At 51.7% G+C, this 21,639-nt stretch overlaps 6 protein-coding genes across 6 annotated transcripts; 3 read left to right on the forward strand and 3 right to left on the reverse strand.

Annotated features, from left to right (window-relative positions):
* Window positions 1–560: 560 nt before the first annotated feature.
* BO95DRAFT_469189 (uncharacterized protein) lies at window positions 561–3,244 on the forward strand (the record flags this gene model as incomplete). Its single annotated transcript, XM_025589426.1, has 3 exons — window positions 561–1,267; window positions 1,321–2,787; window positions 2,941–3,244. 3 exons carry the CDS (start codon window positions 561–563, stop codon window positions 3,242–3,244), a joined length of 2,478 nt encoding a protein of 825 aa, XP_025436512.1.
* A 2,193-nt stretch (window positions 3,245–5,437) lies between these two features.
* On the reverse strand, window positions 5,438–9,749 carry BO95DRAFT_425684 (putative cell wall biogenesis protein Mhp1; the record flags this gene model as incomplete). Its single annotated transcript, XM_025584719.1, has 3 exons — window positions 5,438–6,615; window positions 6,674–9,613; window positions 9,698–9,749. 3 exons carry the CDS (start codon window positions 9,747–9,749, stop codon window positions 5,936–5,938), a joined length of 3,672 nt encoding a protein of 1,223 aa, XP_025436513.1. The 3' UTR covers window positions 5,438–5,935.
* A 1,954-nt stretch (window positions 9,750–11,703) lies between these two features.
* On the reverse strand, window positions 11,704–14,331 carry BO95DRAFT_32612 (uncharacterized protein). Its single transcript, XM_025581851.1, has 3 exons — window positions 12,402–14,331; window positions 12,256–12,334; window positions 11,704–12,194 (listed from the first exon to the last, which is right to left on the reverse strand). Exons 1-3 carry the CDS (start codon window positions 14,115–14,117, stop codon window positions 11,797–11,799), a joined length of 2,193 nt encoding a protein of 730 aa, XP_025436514.1. The 5' UTR covers window positions 14,118–14,331; the 3' UTR covers window positions 11,704–11,796.
* Window positions 14,332–14,751: 420 nt separating this feature from the next.
* BO95DRAFT_376658 (phosphotransferase enzyme family protein) lies at window positions 14,752–16,306 on the forward strand (the record flags this gene model as incomplete). The annotated part of the gene is made up of 2 exons (XM_025583219.1): window positions 14,752–15,412; window positions 15,501–16,306. The coding sequence occupies 2 exons, from the start codon at window positions 14,752–14,754 to the stop codon at window positions 16,304–16,306; spliced, it is 1,467 nt and encodes a 488-aa protein (XP_025436515.1).
* A 476-nt stretch (window positions 16,307–16,782) lies between these two features.
* BO95DRAFT_477531 (60S ribosomal uL18 domain-containing protein) lies at window positions 16,783–20,172 on the reverse strand. Its single transcript, XM_025589988.1, has 8 exons — window positions 19,695–20,172; window positions 18,928–19,628; window positions 18,700–18,703; window positions 18,273–18,310; window positions 18,078–18,214; window positions 17,729–18,012; window positions 17,610–17,673; window positions 16,783–17,552 (listed from the first exon to the last, which is right to left on the reverse strand). Exons 1-8 carry the CDS (start codon window positions 19,746–19,748, stop codon window positions 17,176–17,178), a joined length of 1,659 nt encoding a protein of 552 aa, XP_025436516.1. The 5' UTR covers window positions 19,749–20,172; the 3' UTR covers window positions 16,783–17,175.
* BO95DRAFT_448293 (kinetochore subunit FTA4 family protein) lies at window positions 20,173–21,227 on the forward strand. Its single transcript, XM_025587814.1, has 4 exons — window positions 20,173–20,365; window positions 20,462–20,630; window positions 20,704–20,766; window positions 20,821–21,227. The coding sequence occupies exons 1-4, from the start codon at window positions 20,200–20,202 to the stop codon at window positions 21,131–21,133; spliced, it is 711 nt and encodes a 236-aa protein (XP_025436517.1). The 5' UTR covers window positions 20,173–20,199; the 3' UTR covers window positions 21,134–21,227.
* The last annotated feature ends 412 nt before the right edge of the window (window positions 21,228–21,639 follow it).

Raw genomic sequence — 21,639 nt, forward strand, 5'->3', positions numbered from 1 at the left:
CGAAACCCCCATGATGCGGCAGTGAACTCACCGCAGTCAACTCTACACTATAGGGGGTCCCAAATCGACACCGCTCCCAACTAATCCCGAGCCCGGCAATACAATCTAATCTGATGACGCCTCTGGGAGGGGTGAAGAAGGATTGATTCTCCTACGTGAGGCTATCTCGGAGGAACTAGCTAAGGCAGCCGGGTGGGCGGTGAGCTGGCACCTCAGGCACCAAGGCCCAAGGCCCTTGTCATAATCATCCTTCCCCCGAACCCACTGTCAGCACTAAATGCTTGGTGCCATACAGCCCAGATTTTCTACCAACAGGGACAAAGGGGGCATCTTTCCCTGTGATTGATGGTGAGTTTGCGGCAGTGAGCTTACCCAAGGCCGAGCTAAAGGAGGGTCTAGATACTATTTGCCTAGATTGACTAACTGCTGTGGGTAAGAGCCGACAGGCTCGACAAACGGTTCTCTTTGGTCAGGCTATCCAAGCAATCATTTCGCGGGGCGACTACAATGAGAAATCAACGTTCTGGGTAGATATCGGCGCGCGTCCGTTTTGCGCGCCCATGACCAAGTCGATTCTAGGAAAGCGGTCCGTGCCGTCACTTCTGTCAATGACTCCCAATCAAAGCGTCTGGCTCACACTCTCTCAGAGTGTCGCAAGGACCTACAGTGCTGGTTCCGAGATCGACTGGGATGCGATACATCGAGAGCATGAGACGCGCTTAAAATTTCTGCCGTTGCCGCCCTATTCTTTTGACCTCAAAAGTTATTGGCTGCAATACAGAGGGGACTGTTTGATCACCAAACGCAGCCCTACTCATGGGCTGAAGTCTGCTTGGAGATCATTCGAGCCTACGCCCACGATACAGAGAATTGAAAAAGAAGAGCTCGTGGCGGGCGGGGGAACGATTTCGTTTGTTTCCGACCTGAATGACCCAATTCTGCGAGCCGTGGTTACTGGACACCTGGTCAGACAAGTGGCCCTGTGTCCCAGCTCTGTCTACGCTGATATGGCGCTCACGGCGGCCACATACATGTGGAGCCGCTCTGAGCCACACAGTGTACCTGCGATGGAGATCCAAGACATGGCGGTGCGACAACCGCTCATTCTCGAAGGGCGTGATGAGCTGTTGGCATACATCACAATTTCCAAAGCTGCCAAGTCGCATTCCGCCACGGTAGCCATCAGTACGCGGCGCTACGCTGGAGACGACATAGGTCACGAGGCTATTCATGCACAATGTGTGGTTATCTTCGGCGACGGAAATGAGTGGATGGCGCAATGGGCGAAGCAACATATCTCATTCAGAACCGGATTCATAGCCTGAAGGCAGCAGCGCAGAAGGGAGAGATCCACAAATTGAAGCGCAGTATGATCTATAGGCTGTTTTCAAGCTTCGTCAAGTATAGCAAGCCATTCCAAGGGATGGATGAGGTATGGATGGACTCCGACCTGTTCGAGGCTGCAGCCCAGATTCGATTTGCATCAATCGCGACGAACAGCAAGTTTACCTTCTCCCCCATTTGGCTTGACAGTCTCATACACCTTTCCGGATTTATCCTTAATGTGAGCGAGGCCATCCCAGAGGATACGGTGTATATCTCGCATGGCTGGAAAAGCATGCGCTTTGCCACTTCGATTTCGGCGACCGGGCATTATCAGGCATATGTCCACATGCAGGAGTCGCAAGCATCTGGGAACAAGGATGTCATGTCGGGTGACGTATACATTCTCGAGCAGGACGGCAATCGCGTTATTGGCCTTGTGACCGATGTCAGATTCAAGGCAGTCAAGAGAAGGCTTTTGGATGTTCTGCTGCCTTCAACTCGAGCAGCGCTGGCAATAGCAAAACCTGAACAAAAAAAATCGCGTACCTTAGAAGCTGCGGATCGTCCGAGAACTGATGAAACCCCCTTTGCAAGACTAAGGGCCTGCATCTCTGATGAAACAGGGGTTCCAGTGAATGAGTTGACTGAAAAGACTAATCTGGCCGAGATCGGGCTTGATTCTTTGCTTTCCTTTGCAGTGGTCGCCGGGTTGCAACAAGAGCTACAAGTCGAGATCAGTAGGTCAGCGCTTATATCTAGTAAAACTCTTGGTGATCTCCGCCCGGACCTTCAGGCGACAAAATCAGGCGATGATGGCGATGAACAGGTCGACCAAAGTTCTTCAGAAGAAGGCACTGGGATCCTCACACCGACAACGAGCATTGCGAAAGAGCCCACAGACCTTTTCCAGGCATTTAAGTCCGTGATTTTCGTTGAGAGCGAGGTGGATCCCCGGGATGTTGTCATCTCGGGCACGGACTTCGCTGATCTGGGTATCGACTCCCTACTGGGTCTCGCTATCCTCAATGCTTTCCAGTACCAGAGCGGCTGTAGGCTTCCTCACTCATTCTTCTCAGACTATCCGACCTTTGCAGACGCCGAAAGGTACTTCCATTCCCGGTCGTCGACATCTCTTCCGAGATTTCCTCTGCCAGTCGGCATCTCCCAAGACAAGGTACAATCGCCGGCCGCTGTCTGTCAGTCTGTACAGTTGCAAGGCGACTCCGCATACAATGGTCCTGCTTTATTCTTGCTTCCAGATGGATCGAGCTCGGCAGGGCCATATGCCGGGATACCTGCTCTGGGTTCTGGGCGGTATTCCGGTCTCCGCGTTTGGGGACTCAACAGTCCCTTTGTGAGATGCACCCAGCCGTTCGATGTTTCTTTAACCTCAATGGCCAAGGTGTATGTCACCGAGATTGTGAGATTGGATCCTAACGGACCATATTTGCTAGGTGGATGGTGAGTTGAGTTTTCCACTCTTCATCTTCGCTTTGTCGGAAGACTTCCTATACAACCATAATCATCACTCGATCTGTTTTCTATTTTATCTCGACTCTTCGTTTCTGTCAGGAAACACCGTTGCTAACATGGACCTTGTTTATCCCCTTATAGGAGCGTTGGAGGCATTCTAGCCTTCGAAGCAGCCCGACTTCTCCGCGAGCTGAACAGAGTCGTGCAAGGCCTTTTCCTTATAGACGCCCCCTGCCCTGGAACGATTCCACCTCTGTCGCACGACACAATCCAGCTACTTGACCGGCTTGGGGTCATCACCAGCAAAGAATTGCAACCGCAACCACGACCGCAACTGCAGCAGCAGTGGCGGCAGCCCGGGCGAGAAGAAAGCATTCGTGCGCATTTCATAGGCACCATTCAGGCGCTAAAGACATATATTCCCCTTATCGAGCAGAGAGGATGATGCTGATGCGCCACCATCGCCCAAATGTCTGACTCTTTGGGCGAGCGATGGTGTATGGGAAACCATTGAAAAAGCCAAAGGCGCAGCAGCAGCCGCCAGCATGCGGGTGGCAATAGGAGATGATCACGATACTGCTACTGCTGCTCATCGTTGGATCATGGAGAAAAGAACTACGAGTGACTTGGGAGGTGGTGGTGGGTGGGAGGCGCTCTTACCTACAGTTGAGGTAGAAGTGGTTTCTGAAGACCATTTCACAATCATGAGATCGCCACAGGTATGTGTTTCGTCTCGCGCAAAAAAGAAAAAGCAAGAGAGGGATGAATAGAAATATTAAAAAACCCCAAGATCTTTCTGACTGGAGAACAAAAAGCGTGGAACAACTGATACTTTTCCTGACAATTTATTTGTTTCATCTGCATTTCTAGGATAATGAATTTGCGAAGCTCGTGTCACGATACATCGAGGAATTTTTGAACTAAGGCGATATTCATGGTCCTGCGTGTTCAGTGGGCGATCACTGAGTGCACTGCAGTGTATACGAGCTGTAACTACTAACAACCTTCCATATATGATAGCTTCGGGGGTGAGTCGATAATCAACCATTATTCGAGGATTTATCAAGCAGACCCTCCTTCCGTTTTATAAAAAAGTGATTTGCTTTGAGTCTGCGGTATTCCAGTGCAGTAGGTCCAGTTACTATGATTCACATATCAATGTATGAGCCTTTCCTGCTAACTCGACAACCAATCCACTTAGTTAGACGCATATTTCCCCGAGGCAATCAGGCTTGGGATTGTGCACGAATTCCAGTTTTGGGACTTGTCGAACAGGATCTCGATGGGCCCGATTGGGGGATACAGCGTCAGGCGAACCCCACCTTCACCGGATGGCATGTAAATTCCCGCTGAAAACTGTTTTCCTGTTACACCTGATATTTTCACAAGTGCAGCAAAGTTTTCTGGTCCATAAATAGTGATTCCAGATGCGACTGCTGCGAGTGACGTTTGTCCAAACAGACACTTGGCAGGAGAGTCCGAGTCCTCCGAGTCCTTAACCTGGCCCCCACCCAGGGCTGTTAACTCAAAGTCGCTGAAACCATCGCCCCAGCATTGAAATGTGAGGTAGTTGCTGATTTTCGGAGAATCGGAGTACAGGATGCCATGGACTGTGATGGGCTCCGACTCGAGCCCCAGTGTGAGACATTTGAGCGCCTTGGTCAAGTCGTCCCCCCGGGGTACGCCAGAACGACTAAGTAGCGTCCGTAACGCTTCGACCTCAACGCCAGTCACGGCGGAGCTTTTCACCTCGTTGATTGACTTGGCCCACACCCCAAACAACTTTGAATATGTACTATGTACGCGTAACTAGTATGGCGTAGAAGCAGATCCGCGGTCTTGGATAGTGAATACATGTATAAGGTAGTCATAATCAATCCAAGATTGGACGGCAAATCGACCAGGTCAGTGTCAGTGAGTGGGTCCGATCAGTCCGGCAAGCGCCGTGGATTTCAAGGTTGGTGGTGCTCCGGAAGTCTTATCCGCCCCGGGGCTGTACGGACCGCCCTTCAGCAGTAGATACTACTCCGTACTCCGTAGTGATAGAGTAGATCAGGCCCGCAGGCCCGCTTTGAGATACTTTGACAGCTTGTTGTTGCTGTGTACAGGCTTAACTCGGTGGGCTGTAGAGTATCAATTATTCTTGATATATAAGTTTGATATAGTAGCTGTACTGTACCTATGCCGATGGACTTGTGGTGCGATGTGCGATTACCTTGTAGTATTAGCCGGGTATCAAGGGAAAGTGGACTTGCACAAACAATACTCCTGGGTTTTCTACCTTGCGACTCTAAAGGACAGAGCACCCCCCATGATACTTAACCTGTCGAAGCGGGATCCGCAAGAAAGTGCAAGGCAAGGAGTGATGGTGGAAGAACAAAAGACACAACAGCAAGAAGCCTAGATCGATATCTCTGGGTGTAAGTGGGGGAAGTACTGTTCTTGTGGTTGGTTGTCGCTGACGAGCTTGGTTATTTCTGTGGGGTATCAAGCAAGGGAATTTTCTTAGCTATACTATTCTGGGTTGTGGTTGAAGAGAAATAACACCCTTACAAAAGTGATGGTCTGTTAGTTTGTATTGTTGTAACTTGGTCCATACACAGTTCAGACGCCTGGTGATAGTTATGGAGGAAGTAATAACAGTTTCAATTGAAGCGGTGTAGGCCCCTCGTACAATCCAAGAGTAGCCAGAGCAGCTAGTGTGAGTTTATGAAGTAATCAGTAAGTACCTCTTCCAAAAGCAGCAGCACCTGCCACAAGTAAGCAGACAGGACTCGCAGTAAAACATTCCAGTGATATAACTACTAGGAAGAATATTCGAAATAAATAATAAGCACTGTCAAAGTCCAAAATAGCCCATTCTCGATGGACACGCTTCCATAGATTACAAGCCAATATAAAAACCACTTTGAGTCGGAAAAAAAAAACAATCAAATATATACATCGCTGTGCTAAAGTCCTCTCCCATGATCAAAGTCCCAAAATGCACAGTTTCACAAAGAAGTGGCTGGCTACCCGACTCCCATGACAAAATAAATAAAATCAGATGGCCAACATAGAAACAAAAGTATACCCACCCCAAACGAGGCAATAGTCGTTGGAGATATAAGGTTTCAGTTAAATGATACACCCTTTTTTAACAGGGTGGTGAACGATCAGGCTCGGGGGCCTGATTCGTCCGTTGAAACGAACCGGGCAAAGGTGACGAAGGTCTCTTCTTGCCGCTGTTGAACTGCGCGGCGATCTGGCTCTGACGGAACTTCTCGAAGGTCTCGGAATCCTGTTTTTGCGCCGCCCAGAGCTCGTCCACCGTGGTGCCGAGATCCTTGAATGTCTTGGCGGCGTTCACACTCTCAAAGTTCGAGCGCATTTGCTCCACGTGCAGGCGGTCGAGCTTGTCGCGCAGAGCCGCGATATGGGATTCGTCGAATGTTAGAGACGACGGGTCATCGTCCGTCGCGTCGAAGGACGGGCTGAGGAAATCCCGCCGCAGATTCTGGCCCAGGCGGTGCACGTGGCCTTCCTCGTGGGTCATGGCGCGCGAATGCAGGGAGGTGATCGAGCTCGCCCGGGAGAGGCGGACCGCGTACTGGTGATCATCCTCGTCGTCCGCAGCGGCCTCGCCGTCGCCGTTCGCGGCATTGGGCGGTGTGCCGTCGCCAGCGGGCGCTCCCCATCCATCTTCGCCGGAATTTTGGGAGCTGGTTTCGGGGAAACTGTATGGAATTGCCTGCGGTACAATCCGCGTCTCAGGATATTCGTCTTCGAATCGCTGGATCATCCTCTGCAAGGTGAAATCCAGGAACTGGAGACGCCCTGGTGAAAATAGAAAGTTAGTGCGGGTTGCGGAACGAGGGGAAGGGACAAATCTTACTGTAATTGTTATCATTGCCAGCCCGATCTTCACGTACGAGGGCCGACTGGATACGGGTCCGAATGTTGCGTGCAGATTCCAGGAGGTTTTTAGACATGTCCCGAGGCTTCCTAGTTACGAAGGACCGTGATTTCCGGTGTCGAGGTGTCGCTGTGCCACTGGGAGGCCCAGATTGGTCCCCTGGCAAAGAGCGGTCGAGATTACCAAGGCAGACACCCAATGCTTTGACCACGCCGGTACCACCGATAACATAGTCTTCATCAGGCGCCGGCTCGTCGTCCTCTTCAACGACTTCTTCTCCGGCACCATGACCAACGATGTGCTGCAGAATCTCCGGAACATGCACGGTTGAGCGTGTAGCCGAAATGTCGAAAGAGTCCGAAAGCTCGACCGCCATGGCACCCTGTTCAAGATTTTGGAGAGAGTATGCAACGATTTGAGATGCCAGAGCCTTGACAACTTCATTGTTCTCCGCAGTTGGAACTTCAATGTCGACAGCAATAATGGTGCGAGACACGCGCACGGCTGCCATCAGCGAGGCATAAACCGCGCACGCTTCTTCCTGGGTCGCAGGATCAGTTGCTGAAGCCAGGGCCGTGATCAAGGGATTTTCCAGGATGTTGAGATGGCATAGGCTCGGGCACTCCGGCAGAACCTCGGCTAACGCGATAGTCTGATCAGGTGACAGGTTCACATCAGCGAGATGAATCCGCTTGAGCGCAGGCATTTTCGGAAGGAAGCGCCTAAAGGTTGGCAATGCGTCGGGTTTGACGGTGAACAGGTCCGGGTTGTGTGAGAAATCAACAAAGCGCAGATCAGGCAAGCATGCCAGCTCCTGCAGCAATGGATAGACCGCAGTGGGCGTGAGCGAGCAATCAGCCAGACTCAGCGCATAGAGCGGGTGGACTTCAGAGACAGCAGATGTGATCAAGTCAAGGTGATCCCGAATCGGATTTCCGCCCAAGTCAAGACCCTCGCATTTTCCAGCCTTCAAGTAGCGCACAACATGTTCCAAGCTCTCCCGTGAAAGCCCGTTGTTGGCGAACCCAAGTCTCCTCAGACCTACAGTGGTCGCTGCATCGCAGATCCGCTGGGTATCCTCGATCGTCGGGTCACATTCACTGAGGAGAAGTTCCTCAAGATGATCTCCGCCATACCGTTGTGAGAGCGCGTTGGCGAAGACAGCCGTCAACTCGGTGGAGGCTGTTGTACAGTTCCCAGGCTGGACTGCCAACTTCCCGGAGGAAGTGATAGGTATAGGTACCCGGGGAAGTGGGATGCCTGAGAGATCAATGGCCTTCAAGGACTTCGAAAGGTGGACAAAAAGACAAATATGAAGCCATCCCTCCGTACCTATTTTAGGATTGCCTTTGAGTGACAACTTTTCGATGACGCTGAACCTCTCTTCCTTTTCCACAGACTGGACCTCTGATTTATTGCCCCTTTTGCGTTTGCCCCACATATGCTCAACCGTCCGCGTGGAGAGCAAAGCAGCAAGAATAGACCGAACCGGATCATCCGTCAAGGCACACTCTTCCAGAATAAGCTTTCGAACCGGAACAACAGCCAGCCAGTCGCAGAACGTAGCCATGTCCTCAGATGTCATTGGGAAATTGCTCAGGTCAAGCACAGCCACGGTGCCCGGAGACTCCGCCAGAGTAGAAGACGGCTTGGATATCTCATCCACTATCCTCTTCAGCACAGGCGTCTCACGTAACTGGCAACAGCGCCGATAGATGCGAACAGGATCCGTAGTCGGGTGACTTTGTGTCTTGGGACGACTTGTGCTAGACGCAGGTGTCCGAATGCCGTACTCTTCGCCGTCCGCTGTCAATTGCATAGGGATTGTGCCATTAGCTTCTGCCTGTCTCCGCCTCCTTTCTCTCCGCTCCCTGCGCTCCTCCTCTGATCTCTTCTTCTTCTCCTGTTTCCTGGTCGGTTCTTTGCTCTCCCCGTTGGGCGTTGATTCGGCGGCGGCTGTGTCAGTCGAACCCGTGGGTTTTCCATTAACAGCTTGTTCCGGAGCATTTCCTTCCTTGACGGACACTGAAGCTTGTGCGGACTTTGCCGGTGTATTCTCATTCTTGTCCTTTTTATCCTTCGATTTCGAATTCGATCTCTTAACCTTTGGGCCATTCAAGTCCGGGACGATCTGATGCTTGCTATTGACCGCGGGGGCTTCCTCATCCGACTCTCGATACGAGAGCCCGGCGATCTCCACGTCGACACAGAACGCAACGCGCCGCAACTTCGCTTGGTTGAGATCGGCAACCTTGCACCTATCCCGATCTTGGTCGATGTTCATTACCCGACGCGGACAAATGGTCCCGTTGGTGGCCAATTTGCCCGATCCGCCGGCCGAGGAGGAAAGCTTTCGGAATGCGTTCGACAAGAAAGAGGGGCCCTTCGGGGAGGTGGAGGCGAAAGGGCTATTCTCGTCCTTGCGCTCCTCCTCCTTATCCTTGGGCGAGTACGCCGCACCGAACGGGTTGTGCGCATCCATCTTGGAGACGGGGGACGTCGCTTTTGTGCTCGGTGGTGCTTTCATGTTCGATTGCGAGGGAGGCGTCGAGCCCGAGGAGAACCTCGAGCTCAGGCTGGAAATCCACGAGTTTCGCCTGCCCCCAACTGGGCGCGGGGCACTTTTTTGCTGCTGCTGCTGCTGCTGCTGCGAGGCAGGCGAGGCACCGGTCGGTTTCGCATCCACCGCCACCGCCTTTTCATTTACTTTATTCACCTCCTTCTCATTTTGCGAGGCCACACTGGCGGTGGTGGGTGCTGGTGCTGTGCAAACGGGCGGGGGAGACGGGGCATGGTTCTCTTGAGGAGGCTTCTTTTCCGCGTCACATTGTTGCGGCGGAGGTGTCGCTCCTCCTCCTCCGTCCGGTATCGACTTATCGCTGACCAGGGATGAGGCCGATTTGCAGCGGGATAAATGGTCTGCCGTCGGAGATTGGGGTGAGTTCCACAGACATTGACATTGCATGCGAAAGACGCGCTCCCAGTATACACGATCGGACTCACCTTTCTGCGAGTGATGAAGCCAGCTGACATCCACAGTTTCCACCCCTTCCATTTTGACCACCGGTGCGTTTGTGTTGTTGCGAGTGTGATTGAGGGTGACGTAATAGAGCCGATATAGGATTTTGTGGAGAGGTTATTTGAGAGGCTGCAGCTGCGAACTTCGAACCCCAAGCACCACCTGTCGAGCAACAACAGAAAAGAGACGATGTGGTGGCAATGGTCGTTCAAAAAGGCAGTCAAAGTATGGCCGAAGAATGTTGGAGCGACGGTGGAACGATGGAAAAGCCGAAGAATGCGCAATGCAGATCAGTGAAGTAGTCAATTATGAACGGCGACGGCGGGTAGGTTCCATCATGACATGACGGCGAGACACAGCGGACATGACGGAGCTGACTGACGGTGTGGGGTTGTCATGCAGTTGCGATCGTGAGGCGGATCAAAGATAAATCGCGCATCTAAAGGAGAAGTGTAGTATAAAATAGTAAAAGGGGGGTGGGAAGGGGAAGGTAAAGTGGACAAGGAAGGGAAGAGAAAGTCAAGTCAAGTGAAGGAAGCAAAGGGGAATATCAATCTATGGGACGATGGAGACGGGGTAGTTTAAGGAAGAACAGGAAAGGTGCGGACTTTGCGGGCACAGAACGAGGCGATCGGGGGAGGGGCGCCGATTAGAGACTAGACTAGGAAAGTAGCATGATTATCCATTATCCAGTAGCCGGTGGAGAAAAGGAGAATAATACTCAGTCCTCGAGTTCTTTACTCTACTTCTCTTCCTTGGGTCTCTTCTGTCCCTCGCTCTCTTATGTTACTCTCTTTTTTTTTTTCCCTTTTCCTATTTGTCCCTCTTTTTTCCCTTCTCTGTGCTGTTACTTGGCGGATGGAAGAAAAGGCACGGAAGTGAATGGAAATGGAAATGGAAAGGTCACGGGTGGTAAAGGTAGGTAATTAACCAATGTTACTTGATTAGTAGTAAGGTCAAGAGTAAAGGTTGGTAACTTAACGAAGGTACTAGATTACTAGTAACTTGGTAGTAATTGGGCCAACTCCGCTGGTTTGCAAACCTCGTAACCCTCGTATTATGCAGCCACGGCCGATGACGGAGACCAGACCCATTCATCGCCCATTCATTCAAGTCGCTTGCCACTCGTCACTCTGCCAAGCCTGACCATACAATACTTACCCTAGTATTCTACAACAGTGACGAATTTCAGGGCTTGGGAACCCACATTAGGGTGGAAGGGAGGGAGAGAGAAAGAGCGAGAGAGAAAGAGAAAAGAAATTGATTTGACTCAGACAATCGTCTACTGTACAGCACATGGAAAATATCATATGAACATGTTGTTGGTCTGTTACCCCACCACCATAACTACCTAGTACTGGTATGCGCTGTCCGCATTTTGCCTGCCCAGTCATCCTCTCTCTTTCCTCGACCTATCAGATCCGCACTAAAACCCGTTCTCAATTTTTGTACCTCCCGGGCACATGACCTCGTCACCTCACAAGCTGAGAAGATCTATTTCACAGATACACCATGTGCTTTGCACGCGAACCGCTCTGCGTCATGAAGTCAATCATTCAGCTGCTGACTACAACTGACCTCGTCGCTTGCATGACTGCTCGGTACTAAGGAATGTAGCCAACAATTAAGCAAAAAGGTCGCCCACCTCAACAGCCAATGAGACCTTCCGTTGGGTACCGTACTGTAGGTAATGCGCTGTACTTCAAAGAGTGGCTATGATGAAATGAATGCTTGCCCGTTCATCAAACAAAGCAACCCTGTCAACAAGGTGCAGACTGCAGAAAAGCTTATTGACACAGGTCAATAATAGTAGCCCTTGAAACTGGTCCATTGATGCAAGATATGAATAAAGACAACAATTAACTTTTCGATCCACATATGACGAGAGGGCTCCCATGGCGGATTCAACCCTGGGGTTCCCAGGTAGGACAGAACTTTATCAGTGTTGTTTATTCTCGCCTCAGCCAAGCCTTCATTATTATATCATAGATAGAAAAATTGGAGCAAAGCGTAAGGTCATCTCTAGATGATATCGCAAGCTAGCATTATTCCGAATTTCGAAGTGGGGTTCAAAAGGCAATCATCACATCCCAGGGCGGGCGGGCCTCACAACTTCGAAGCCTTTGGTCTTTTTCTTCGACTTCCACGACGATCGCCAGGATCGGTCCTCCCCTGTGGCACAGGTGTTTTCCGTTCGTTCTACCCTAGCATTGATCTGCGATGCCATCGGCCGACCGTAGTATTGGTCGGCCTCGCGTTTGGAATAATCGCCGTCGCCGCTGATCGTCGTCGTGTCTTCGTCCAGGATGCTCAGGTCGACAGAGTCCATGCTGGAATCCACCGATTCATCCGAGCTGTGAGACTGCCTTGGGAGGGTGGCGAAATGGTGCGACGATGAAGAAACGGGAGTCATGGGCCGTGGAGCCCGGAAGTACGATGGAAATTCATTCGTGCTCGGTATCCCTGTGGATGGAGGATAGGCTGAGATGGCCTTCATTAGCATATCACAGTCGCCAAGATACTATGCTCAGATAATACACACCCACGGGGCGAAGCTCTGGAAGCTCCGTGAATGAAGTCTTCCGCGTTGATCGTTGCGAAAGTTGACCAATGCCATAAATCTAGGAAAAGACCCATTAGTCATTCGGGCTAAGTTAGTTATTGATTGTCTGGATTGTATCCACATACCGGTGCTTCTCGAGGCTGCACGAGGGGGCCACGATGGGAGTGCACGAGTCCCACTTTGCGAAGTATAAAGAGCGCTATGCTTATGATGCAAGGGACGAGAAACCCGAAGAACATCATCGTTGCATATAGGAATAGGATGCTGTATGCTAATATACCCTGGTTGCGCTGGGGTGCCTCAGACTGCGGGAGGAAGGCACAGCTCATAACAAGGCTGGCAAGCCTTCCAATCGAAAAGCAGGCAGGTCGCCAGGCTGGAAAGTCCTGGCAGTTCCAAAGCAGGCAGACAAGATTGAGTGTCTCACAAATGATGAGAACTACAACCTGGGCAAGGCCCGATCGTTGCAATGCCCCGATCGCTATGCCTCTTACAATCGGAATGCCGTACAAGACACAGGAAACCCACGTTCCGGAATGATGCTTGGGAAACAAGCTTCCGTGAGAAAAGGCCCATTGTCTGTTGGTCTTGATCAGATACCGCACGGTAAAGCCCAAAGACACAGCAAGGAGACCAACAACCAAAACCGCGAAGAAGGTACGGTAGGCCGGATGCCATGATGTCAGGAGGAGTTGACTTGTAGAGAAGGTTACCAGCGGGAAGAGGAAATGGTCGAGCACCGCTCGAAGGATACTCCATCCAGTACGCTGGCATTGTTTCAATGACTCTTCTTGAAGGTCCGACAGCTCAATCGCTTGTCGCCTGCGGAAAATCCTCGACGCCCATTGGAATCCGAAAGGAACTTGCACCAGCGCCACGATCCCCACGATGACGAGGAGAAGATTGACAATTGCATTGACCCAGAGATCACTGATGGTAGTCCCACCGAGGACCTGCGTCATCTCCTCCAGGCCCCAAGTCGAATTAGTGGCATATAGACCATCTTGAACACCAGGGTAGGCGAATCCATGTGTGACAGGCCAATTCCGGAAGATGAGCGACGACCAGGCCAACTCCCCGACGATTGCTCGGAAGAAGCCCGGGTATGAAAGCGTGAGACAGCTGGTCAAGAAGATGAATTGAAGAAATTGTAGACAATCGCCTAGTCCTTGTACGTGGGATTGGGCTGGGTCTCGGGATGGGTCGGCCAGCTCGTACCGAAACATGCTTCTTCCATTTGTATGAAAGAGCCTGAGTGGTCCTGTAGCTATTCCAAACAAGACCATAATCAAGAATGGAAGAGCTTTCATTAACTTCGATGTCACTGGGCCGATATAAGGCGTGATATGGGCAGTGACACAAGTTATTTCCTGGCCGTCCAACCACAGATGGATGGTTGTGTCTAGTGTGTGCAGGGCATAGGAGTGGTTGAGATGGTAGGAGGTCTCGTAAATGGCATAATTGTGAAGGCCTCCCTTCATGTGGGCTTGTATTTGGCCTTGACTCGACATAGTGAAGCGCTCCCAATAAGGGTCTACGCCACATCTTCCCCTACTGTCTCCCTGAAAGCCCACCGGACCGCCCAGGACACTCGCATTCACCACCAACTGTGCCAGGGACCCATTGAGAGAGTTACACTCGGATTCATAATTTCCTGTTAGCTTAAGAAGTAGCGTCGGGCCATCATGCTCTGGGTTAACCAGTGAGCCAGTTAAGGATTGCTGCTGAAAGCTGATGGATTCAGTGGGTGCAGTAATGGAAGGATTGCAATCCCAGCGACGAACAAAGGCGGCCTGCGCCGAAGGCAGCAGAAATAGAGCCCACAGCAGAAGGGTCAACATCAGGTACAAGACATATCAAACCAGAACTAAGATTAGGCATGGTATAGCCGGATGACGAAGGAGAGAGGAAGGAGGAGGGGGAGGAAAGAGAAGAAGATTCCAAGGGAGTGTATGAAGAAGATCCCCCATCATATTGGGGAGAGTGTTTAAAGTGCCAAGTGGGCGAGTAGGCAGTGTAGAATCGAAGTACTCCACCGGGGCAGGCAGCCTTTCTCCAGGGGATGGCGGCACCGCCGAGCCTGAGGAAGAAACCCAAGAGAAGAAAATTTCTTCTGGTGGCCGTTGAATTAGTGAACCCGACTTAGTGTAGACTTGGCCCGATGGATGATGTGGGGAGAAACCACCCGAAATAGTAGTACTTACTATTTACAGTCGGGTATGTCTCAGTCTCAGGGCTGAGCAGCAATCAGCTCCATTCTGCAAATGCGAGTCACAATGTGCTCAATAGAATCTCTTCCAAGTATACGGCGTCCGGGGTAAGTATAAGTATACCGAGAGCACGGAGCAATCCTCAGCATGCATGCATGCATGCATGAGCGTATCATCCCACCTCATGCTTCGCTTGACCACATCTCCCCCCTCTTTAGTTCACGGTCATTTATCTACCTGCCATCTAAGCAATGACACCTTCCCCATGTATACCAACGCACTTGTCGATCTCATTCACGAGGTGCAAGGCCAGCTCTGGGTCGACAAGGTGAACGAAACCTACAGAGCAGGTCATCTCTGCCGCTGGGTGTCGAGTTTTCATCCCGAACAGCTTCCCTGTCAACTGGATGGCACCTTTCACCATGGCGCGTACAATGCCGGCATCAAGATGGTCTTCGGTGACGGCACTGCCTGGATGGTCCGTTTCCCTCGAGTAGGAAAGGTCTGCGACGACTTCATCGACGAGAAGGTTGCCATGGAGGTTACGGCGCTGAATCTCTACCACAATAGCACTACGATCCCGGTGCCGAAAGTTCACGCGTGGGGGCCCGCTACCAGCAACCCGCTCGGTCTCGGCCCGTTCATCATCATGGACTTCATTCACGGCGTGAGCCTTAGCCACCTTCTCCAAGCCCCTAACGCCTTGTGCCCCACCAGAGTGATGCGGGAGGACATTAGCGATCGTGACCTCGAGATCATCTATAGGCAACTGGCGAATTTCATGCTCCAGCTTTTCGAACTCGATTTTTTTGACCAGATAGGCAGTCTGCCGTCGCCGCAGGCTGACACCCAAAGTCCTACACTGCTACGACCGCTAACCTTCAAGGCACATAGTATTCTGCAAAGTGGAGGGGTCAACACGTTCGGTACGTGTGGTCCCCTTGCCTTGCCCCTGACTTTGGACTCCCAAAGCTGTGACTGAGCGAGTGCTTAACAAAGCGACGGATTGTCCAGGCGACCGAACCCAGTGGTTATCGACAACGACGGAGTATTTTCAATACGTCGCCGACCAAGACTGGGAACAGCTCATCCGCCAGCCAAACTCAACTGTTGGCTTCTACGATGCGAAAAACAAATACCTAGCGTTCGAGGTTCTACGAGCACTGATACCTGACTTGGTCAATGCGAAGTATGACCGCTGCAAATTTCAGCTGATTTGCGACGATCTTGGTCTGGCGAATCTGATCGTCCGTGGCAGTAAAGACTTGACTGTTGTCGGTGTAATCGACCTCGAGTGGTCGTACATTGGACACGCGCAGCTGTTCGACTCGGCGCCGTGGTGGCTTCTCCAAGACAGGCCCGTCAACAGCTCATGGGATTTCACCGGTGACGAGCCGCCCGAAATTGCCGCCCGCTACTTCAGATGCCTAGACATCTTTATAGACGTATTGGAGGAGGAGGAAGCGAAAATGCTAGGGCATGATGAGCGAGAGCTTTCCAGTCTGGTAAAGTGGTCGCGCGCCTCTGGGGCCATGTGGCTGCACATGCTCCTCTCTTCTGGTTTCAATGACCATCGCTCATTCCCTTTCACCCAACTGCGCCGCCATCTAGGACCCACGGAATGGGCGAGGCGCGAGAGAGACTCCGACAACGCGGAAGAGCTCGAGGCCTTCGCGACCCGGAAGGTGCGGGATCTAGACCAGTATGATGAAGCCTTGGAGGCCATGGAGAAGAGCAAGGCACTCGTCGACGACGGTAGAATGACAAGGCACGAGTTCCTGAGCCACGGATCTTCTCGTCCGGTGAACAGCAACCCATAAGTCTCGGATATAGATCGTAATTAGACCGATGGATCAGTACAGTACAGTACATGCTCCATTTGAGAGGCATGTTTGAATAGGTTTCTGTACCGATTGCCGGAGGTGCTCAACACCAAAACCCCTGATGTCGTCGGGATATGGTGCCGGCACTCAATCTGAACCCGTATATCCGAAGATAGACGAGGAGAATTCAATGCCAGCCGGGACGGACGGGCCCAGGGGATTGACGGACGGCTAGGGCGGCCGCGGGTTCGAAGAATCTGCCAGATTCGGCAGTACGCTCCGGGGATTACCCTCGAAATCCGAATGCCGCGGTCGTTCTTGTTCGAGGGTTGCCGAAGAGCAATGCATGAAACGAATGACTGCAGCGGAGCGATACCTTAGGTTCCTGGCAGACAATAATTCACAGTAGTACATAAGTGTGCTCCGTTCATTGAATAAATTATGTGCGTTTGACAGATGACATCAAGAAGTCAGGGATTCATGCAGGAAACCATTTGTCAGTGCCACGAGCATTGGTCTGGCATACTCGGTACGGTACAGCCTTCTACGCTACAGCTACGCGGTTCATCGGAGCAGATAAAGAGATGGTTGGTGAAACTGGGAAAGAGATTCGCATTGAAGGACGTGGTTGCTCCGAATGAACCTTGGACAAAAGACAAAAAATAGAAAAAACTCCGGTCGTGTCAACAGTCTCCGATAAGACTACTTGGGGATATCACAAATTTGAGAAATCAGTTAGCAAGAAGAAAGACACCCAGGTCACCGTTTTTGGATTTGTGTTAAAAAGGATATTTCAACTTTTGTTTTGTGACTATCGCGCTTCACGTATGTATCAAGCACGAATGGCCTCCACAACAAAAATCCATTTAAGCGGCAAGCTCGCGGATCTTCTGCTCGACGCGAGCCTTGCGCTCGTCGTGGGTGAGGCGGACCTTGCGGAACTTCTTGCTCTCGGCCTTCCACTCCTCCTTGGTCTTCTTGGAGTCGGCATCCTCGTCCTTCTTGAAGGGGTCCTCGCGGATGGCCTTGTGGGCCTCGGTGTAGAGGTCCTCGATATCACCGGCCTCGATGCCAGCCTCGGTGTACTTGTGGAACTGGCCACGGAAGCGCTCCTCGTCGTCATCGGCGAGACCCTCCATGTACTCAGCGACGTGACCGCCGAAGATGTAGTTGCGGAGAGTCTCAGCGTCGAGCTCCTCGGCCTCGATGTCGAAACCGGGGAATCGGGACTCGGAGTGGGGGACTATGGAGTTTTGTTAGCACCGAGTTCGATTGAGATGGATACGCTGTGGGAACATACCGAGGACACCAGCGTCAGAGCAGCCCTTCATGGCACCGAAGACACGGGCACCAGTGGAGGTGCGCTATGATAAATCGTTAGCTTGGTTCAAGCGCTAGGTGAAATCCGGGAAAACTCACGGCAAGACCGACGTCGAGGACGACCTTGAAGGGGCGGCGCTCGCCATCATCGGTCTCAGCGGCCTCGGTGAGAGTGTACTCTCCATCAGCCTCCTCAACACCAGTGAAGGTCTCGTCGAGGTTGAGCTTCTTGAGGGCACGGCGACCGACAAGGAGACCGGTGGCGTAGGCGGCAGCCCAGTTGGTCAGACCGTTGGTGATGCCATAGCGCTTGAGCTCGTGGGAGTAGGCAGCGGCGAAAACCTTGTCACCGGAGATCTCAGAGTAGACGATCTGGCAGATGACTGTGCCGGAAGTCAGTCAGAATGCGTTTCCCATGTAGATCGATCGAAGAGTGGAGTAGACATACCGTCACGGTTGGTGAAGCGGACGACCAGGCGGTACTTGGGGGCGTTGTACTTGTTCTTGGCCTGGGTGATCAAGCGCTTACGGGCATAGTAGTCGGTCTTACCCTCACGGCGACGACGGTACTTAGTCTGGTAGCGGCTGTGGAATTAATTAGTACCTCATCCAATGCGACCGGCGAACCAAAAAATTAACTCACCTGTAGTAAGCGCTGTTCTTGACCTGCTTGTGGAAAGGCTAGATCACGAAAACATGCGAGTCAGCAATTTGCGCTTCAGAAGGAAATCCGACTTGTCCGAAGCATCTTGCAAAGACCCGAAATTTCGTCCCACAAATCCCGCTAGGGCGGGGGGTGGTGGGAAAATCGAAATCCCATTTGGAGATGAAGGAGCAGTCGAGAACAATCGCAGATCGTGTATTGAAATTCTAATTGTTCGGGTGCTAGAACGAGGTCTAACTCACCATTTTGACGGTGACCGGGTGATGAGGACCGAGTTGTCGACGTTGGCTGCAAAGGAAGAAGGAGGGAAAATTCGTGGACTGACTTTGTGGAAGGCCTCGCTTAGCGCTGCCTGCATCCCGGCCAGGAATTGCGGTTGGCGACGAGCGGGCGGCCGCTTGGCCACCTTACTATACAGAGAACACCAAGTATACCCCAACAGTATGCCAATCTGCAATAAGCGGATTTTCTGATTCAATTCGATTGCAGAATCTACTTTAGCAATTATTGACAGATATATTACCTCGAAAGTCTACCACAGAAGATTACACTTGCAGTAGTAATCAAAAGTGTTGGCAACAACTAAAGGCCAACCAGCCTCTATAGTCGCGCCTTATCTGAACCTGCTTGTAACTGGAGACCAGTCATCTTCTCCAGCTCTCGAACAGCATCTTGCGTTCGTCCAAGATTCACCTTCAAAGTCCTCATCCCTGCCTTCTTTGCGCCCTTCAAGTTCTCCCCGATGTCATCGAGGAAGACCACATCCACTGCGTGCACCTCGCCTTGACCTTTCTCCTTGGCGATTCGATTCATATCCCGCAGTGCAGCTTCATAGATCTTCTGGTCCGGCTTCCGAAGGCCTGTATGTGCCGATGATATGAAAAAGTCAAACTGGCTTTTCCTCTCGTCGAGATCACGATTGTACGGATGTCCGTCCGGGAAGATGACGGTATTCGACAGCGCCCCCAAGATGAATTGCCCTGACTCCTTCAGTTTCTTCAAGGCCGGAAACATGTGAGGGTCCGGCGTTCGCGATACCCTCATCATCTCCCAGAACAGAAACTCGGCATCGAGCTTAGGCACCGGAGGGCTGGGCGACTGCGTCCCGGTCGGATTTTCGCCCCGGATCTTCTCCTGGAATTGCTTCCAGAGACTCGGGTTCTGTAGGTCATTCTGGAACCCGGCGAAGAAGTCGGCATCCATCTTGATATCCCCTCGTTCGAGTCGGTGCCAGCTGCCGTTGGGCGCAGTACGCGAGATGCTGAAGTTCACCCATCCTGGGGGGATGTTGTGGGCAAGTTCGTAGTCCAGAATGGCCTGGAAGGGGGAGAAGACCTAGTGATCATTAGTATCTGGCTGTTCAGATGTCTGGATCTGCATGGAGAGGTGCCTCGGTCTTACACACACTCCTCCGATGTCGAACAGGAGGCCTCTAGGTCGTTGGTTGTCTGACATGATGAATCTGTGCAACTCAGCGCAGCTTAGGGTAAGTGGACGGAAGTCGCATCAGAAGTTCAACAAATGTCAAGTCACTAAATGTAGAAATGCGCTGCCGATCAATGTTGGACATTGATGGTCTCTCCTGCGGAGTAATGCCAGATTGCCGAGGTTAGATAGAGGACCTGCAATGGCGCTTTCTCATCGATCAATGCCAATCAGCTCCATTGGGGTATCACCTCGGCTCCCAGGTGGCGGTGTCTATGGCATAGCTGCAGGATAGTCTGCAGACCTCTTGAGGATGCAACAAATGCAAGGAGCTAATGTTTGATCATCCGGTCGTTGTACGGGTGAGTCGTAAATGATCACGTGGCCGCGTTATCGATAGGAAGGCGGCACGCGTCGACGGCGAGAATCAATTGAATCTCCTCCTATCTCAAAACCACCGACTCATCGTCATTATGGGGCCATGGACTCGACCCGTACCATTTCCGAGTTGAAGTCGTCCTTCATCCGAGCGCAAGTGCGCATTCTGTCTGAAAGCCTCCAGCCGCCCGAGGATTGGCGACATTATGCGTCTCAGTCCACCGAGGATGAGCTGAGCGATAAGGTGGTCGGAGATGCTCTAAAGAGATGTGAGTACTTGTCTCGAGTGTCAAATTTATGGATTTTCTGCTGTCATCTTGAATATCGGCCCAATCTTGATTTGGTCAGGACTGACTCGGTCACAGTAAATGCGTCTCTGAAACAGCACAGTCGGATCGTTTACTCGTCCCAGGCCATTCAACATGTCGCACAGCAAATCGCACGTCTTTACTGGTCCTCCGTGAATGATTCGATGCGCGACCGGGGCTCTTTGCTCCAAGGGGTGGAACAATCTGTGGATTTATCCAACCACCTGTGAGCTACGCCTCAGTCTTTCTCGGCTACGAGATAAGACTTTTCAAAGTTTGACAGTCTGACTGTATCCCAGGAATATCGCGCAATTGCCCCTGGAATTGGAGGATCCGAATGCGAGTGATGAGGACCGAGCAAGGTATGGATTACCTCGATGGCAGGTTTCAATTTCATCTGACTAACAGTAGTACAGATACCAAGAGCTACGCGAACATCTGGTCGCCCTGGACAGTCGTCGGAAACAGCGACAGCGGCGGTTGAACCAGTTGCGACAGCTACAGCGCTTACTGGAGCCCTTCCAGAACCCGCAGGCTAACATCCAACCGAATTTGGTCACAAGAGATGGAGAGTTGGTTCAAGAGCTGGACAAAATGCGGATGCTGGTTGCACGCGTAGGGGGTCGGATTGAGCAGGGCAAGAAGAAGCTCAACAATGACGAGCAGGACGCTTCGTACTCGCTAGAAGGGGATGAGAAGTTGGAAGCCTTGTTGGACATGGCTGAATGAGAGAACTCTAGCAGAACGAACGGGGATGAGGGTATACAGAAAAACAAAAATGGTTAGAAGGAAAAACAGGTAGAAAATCAAAACAAAAAATCACGGAATCAAGAGAACCCGGTGGACCACATGCTTTAGAGGCTGCATATACATAAATACCATCTGTCTAATTGTTTTCCCCGGAAAAGGTACAGCGGCCGAGACTGGTAGCACAGCTACATGGATCAGATTGCCCTACACAATCCTCATCAGCAAGATGATCCCAATCACCGGGTCTGCCGTTGTTTCTGTCTAAAATTAGGGGGAGAAAGTTTCCAATGCAGTTTGGTAGAATTCTGGAAAGGTGCAAGGGGGCAAGGCAACGATTGACCTACAGTTGCGTTAACCACCGCAGGTGCCAGTTAAGTGAGTAAGTCAGTTGTTGAGTTGTTTATTCTTAATTGTGCAGGTCCCGGGCGCACCTGCTGCTGCTGCTGCTTGTTGCTGCTGCTTGTGCTTGCTTTTCCTTCTTCCTT

This window comes from Aspergillus brunneoviolaceus (genome assembly GCF_003184695.1).
Source record: "Aspergillus brunneoviolaceus CBS 621.78 unplaced genomic scaffold BO95scaffold_114, whole genome shotgun sequence".
NCBI classification, from domain to species: domain Eukaryota; kingdom Fungi; phylum Ascomycota; class Eurotiomycetes; order Eurotiales; family Aspergillaceae; genus Aspergillus; species Aspergillus brunneoviolaceus.

What these genes read in the sequence shown, in the direction of transcription:
- BO95DRAFT_32612 (XM_025581851.1), bottom strand. Translation starts at nt 14,117, where the DNA reads ATGTTGACCCTTCTGCTGTGGGCTCTATTTCTGCTGCCTTCGGCGCAG. An exon ending in TGCAGCCTCGAGAAGCACCG is followed by an intron (nt 12,335 to 12,401) that starts GTATGTGGATAC and finishes GTCTTTTCCTAG; the next exon opens with ATTTATGGCATTGGTCAACT. An exon ending in TCCAGAGCTTCGCCCCGTGG is followed by an intron (nt 12,195 to 12,255) that starts GTGTGTATTATC and finishes AGGCCATCTCAG; the next exon opens with CCTATCCTCCATCCACAGGG.
- BO95DRAFT_477531 (XM_025589988.1), bottom strand. Translation starts at nt 19,748, where the DNA reads ATGTCAGACAACCAACGACCTAGAGGCCTCCTGTTCGACATCGGAGGA. An exon ending in CCGCTTCACCAACCGTGACG is followed by an intron (nt 18,013 to 18,077) that starts GTATGTCTACTC and finishes CTTCCGGCACAG; the next exon opens with TCATCTGCCAGATCGTCTAC. An exon ending in TCCTCGACGTCGGTCTTGCC is followed by an intron (nt 17,674 to 17,728) that starts GTGAGTTTTCCC and finishes GATTTATCATAG; the next exon opens with CGCACCTCCACTGGTGCCCG.
- BO95DRAFT_448293 (XM_025587814.1), top strand. Translation starts at nt 20,200, where the DNA reads ATGGACTCGACCCGTACCATTTCCGAGTTGAAGTCGTCCTTCATCCGA. An exon ending in CGGAGATGCTCTAAAGAGAT is followed by an intron (nt 20,366 to 20,461) that starts GTGAGTACTTGT and finishes ACTCGGTCACAG; the next exon opens with TAAATGCGTCTCTGAAACAG. An exon ending in GTGGATTTATCCAACCACCT is followed by an intron (nt 20,631 to 20,703) that starts GTGAGCTACGCC and finishes ACTGTATCCCAG; the next exon opens with GAATATCGCGCAATTGCCCC.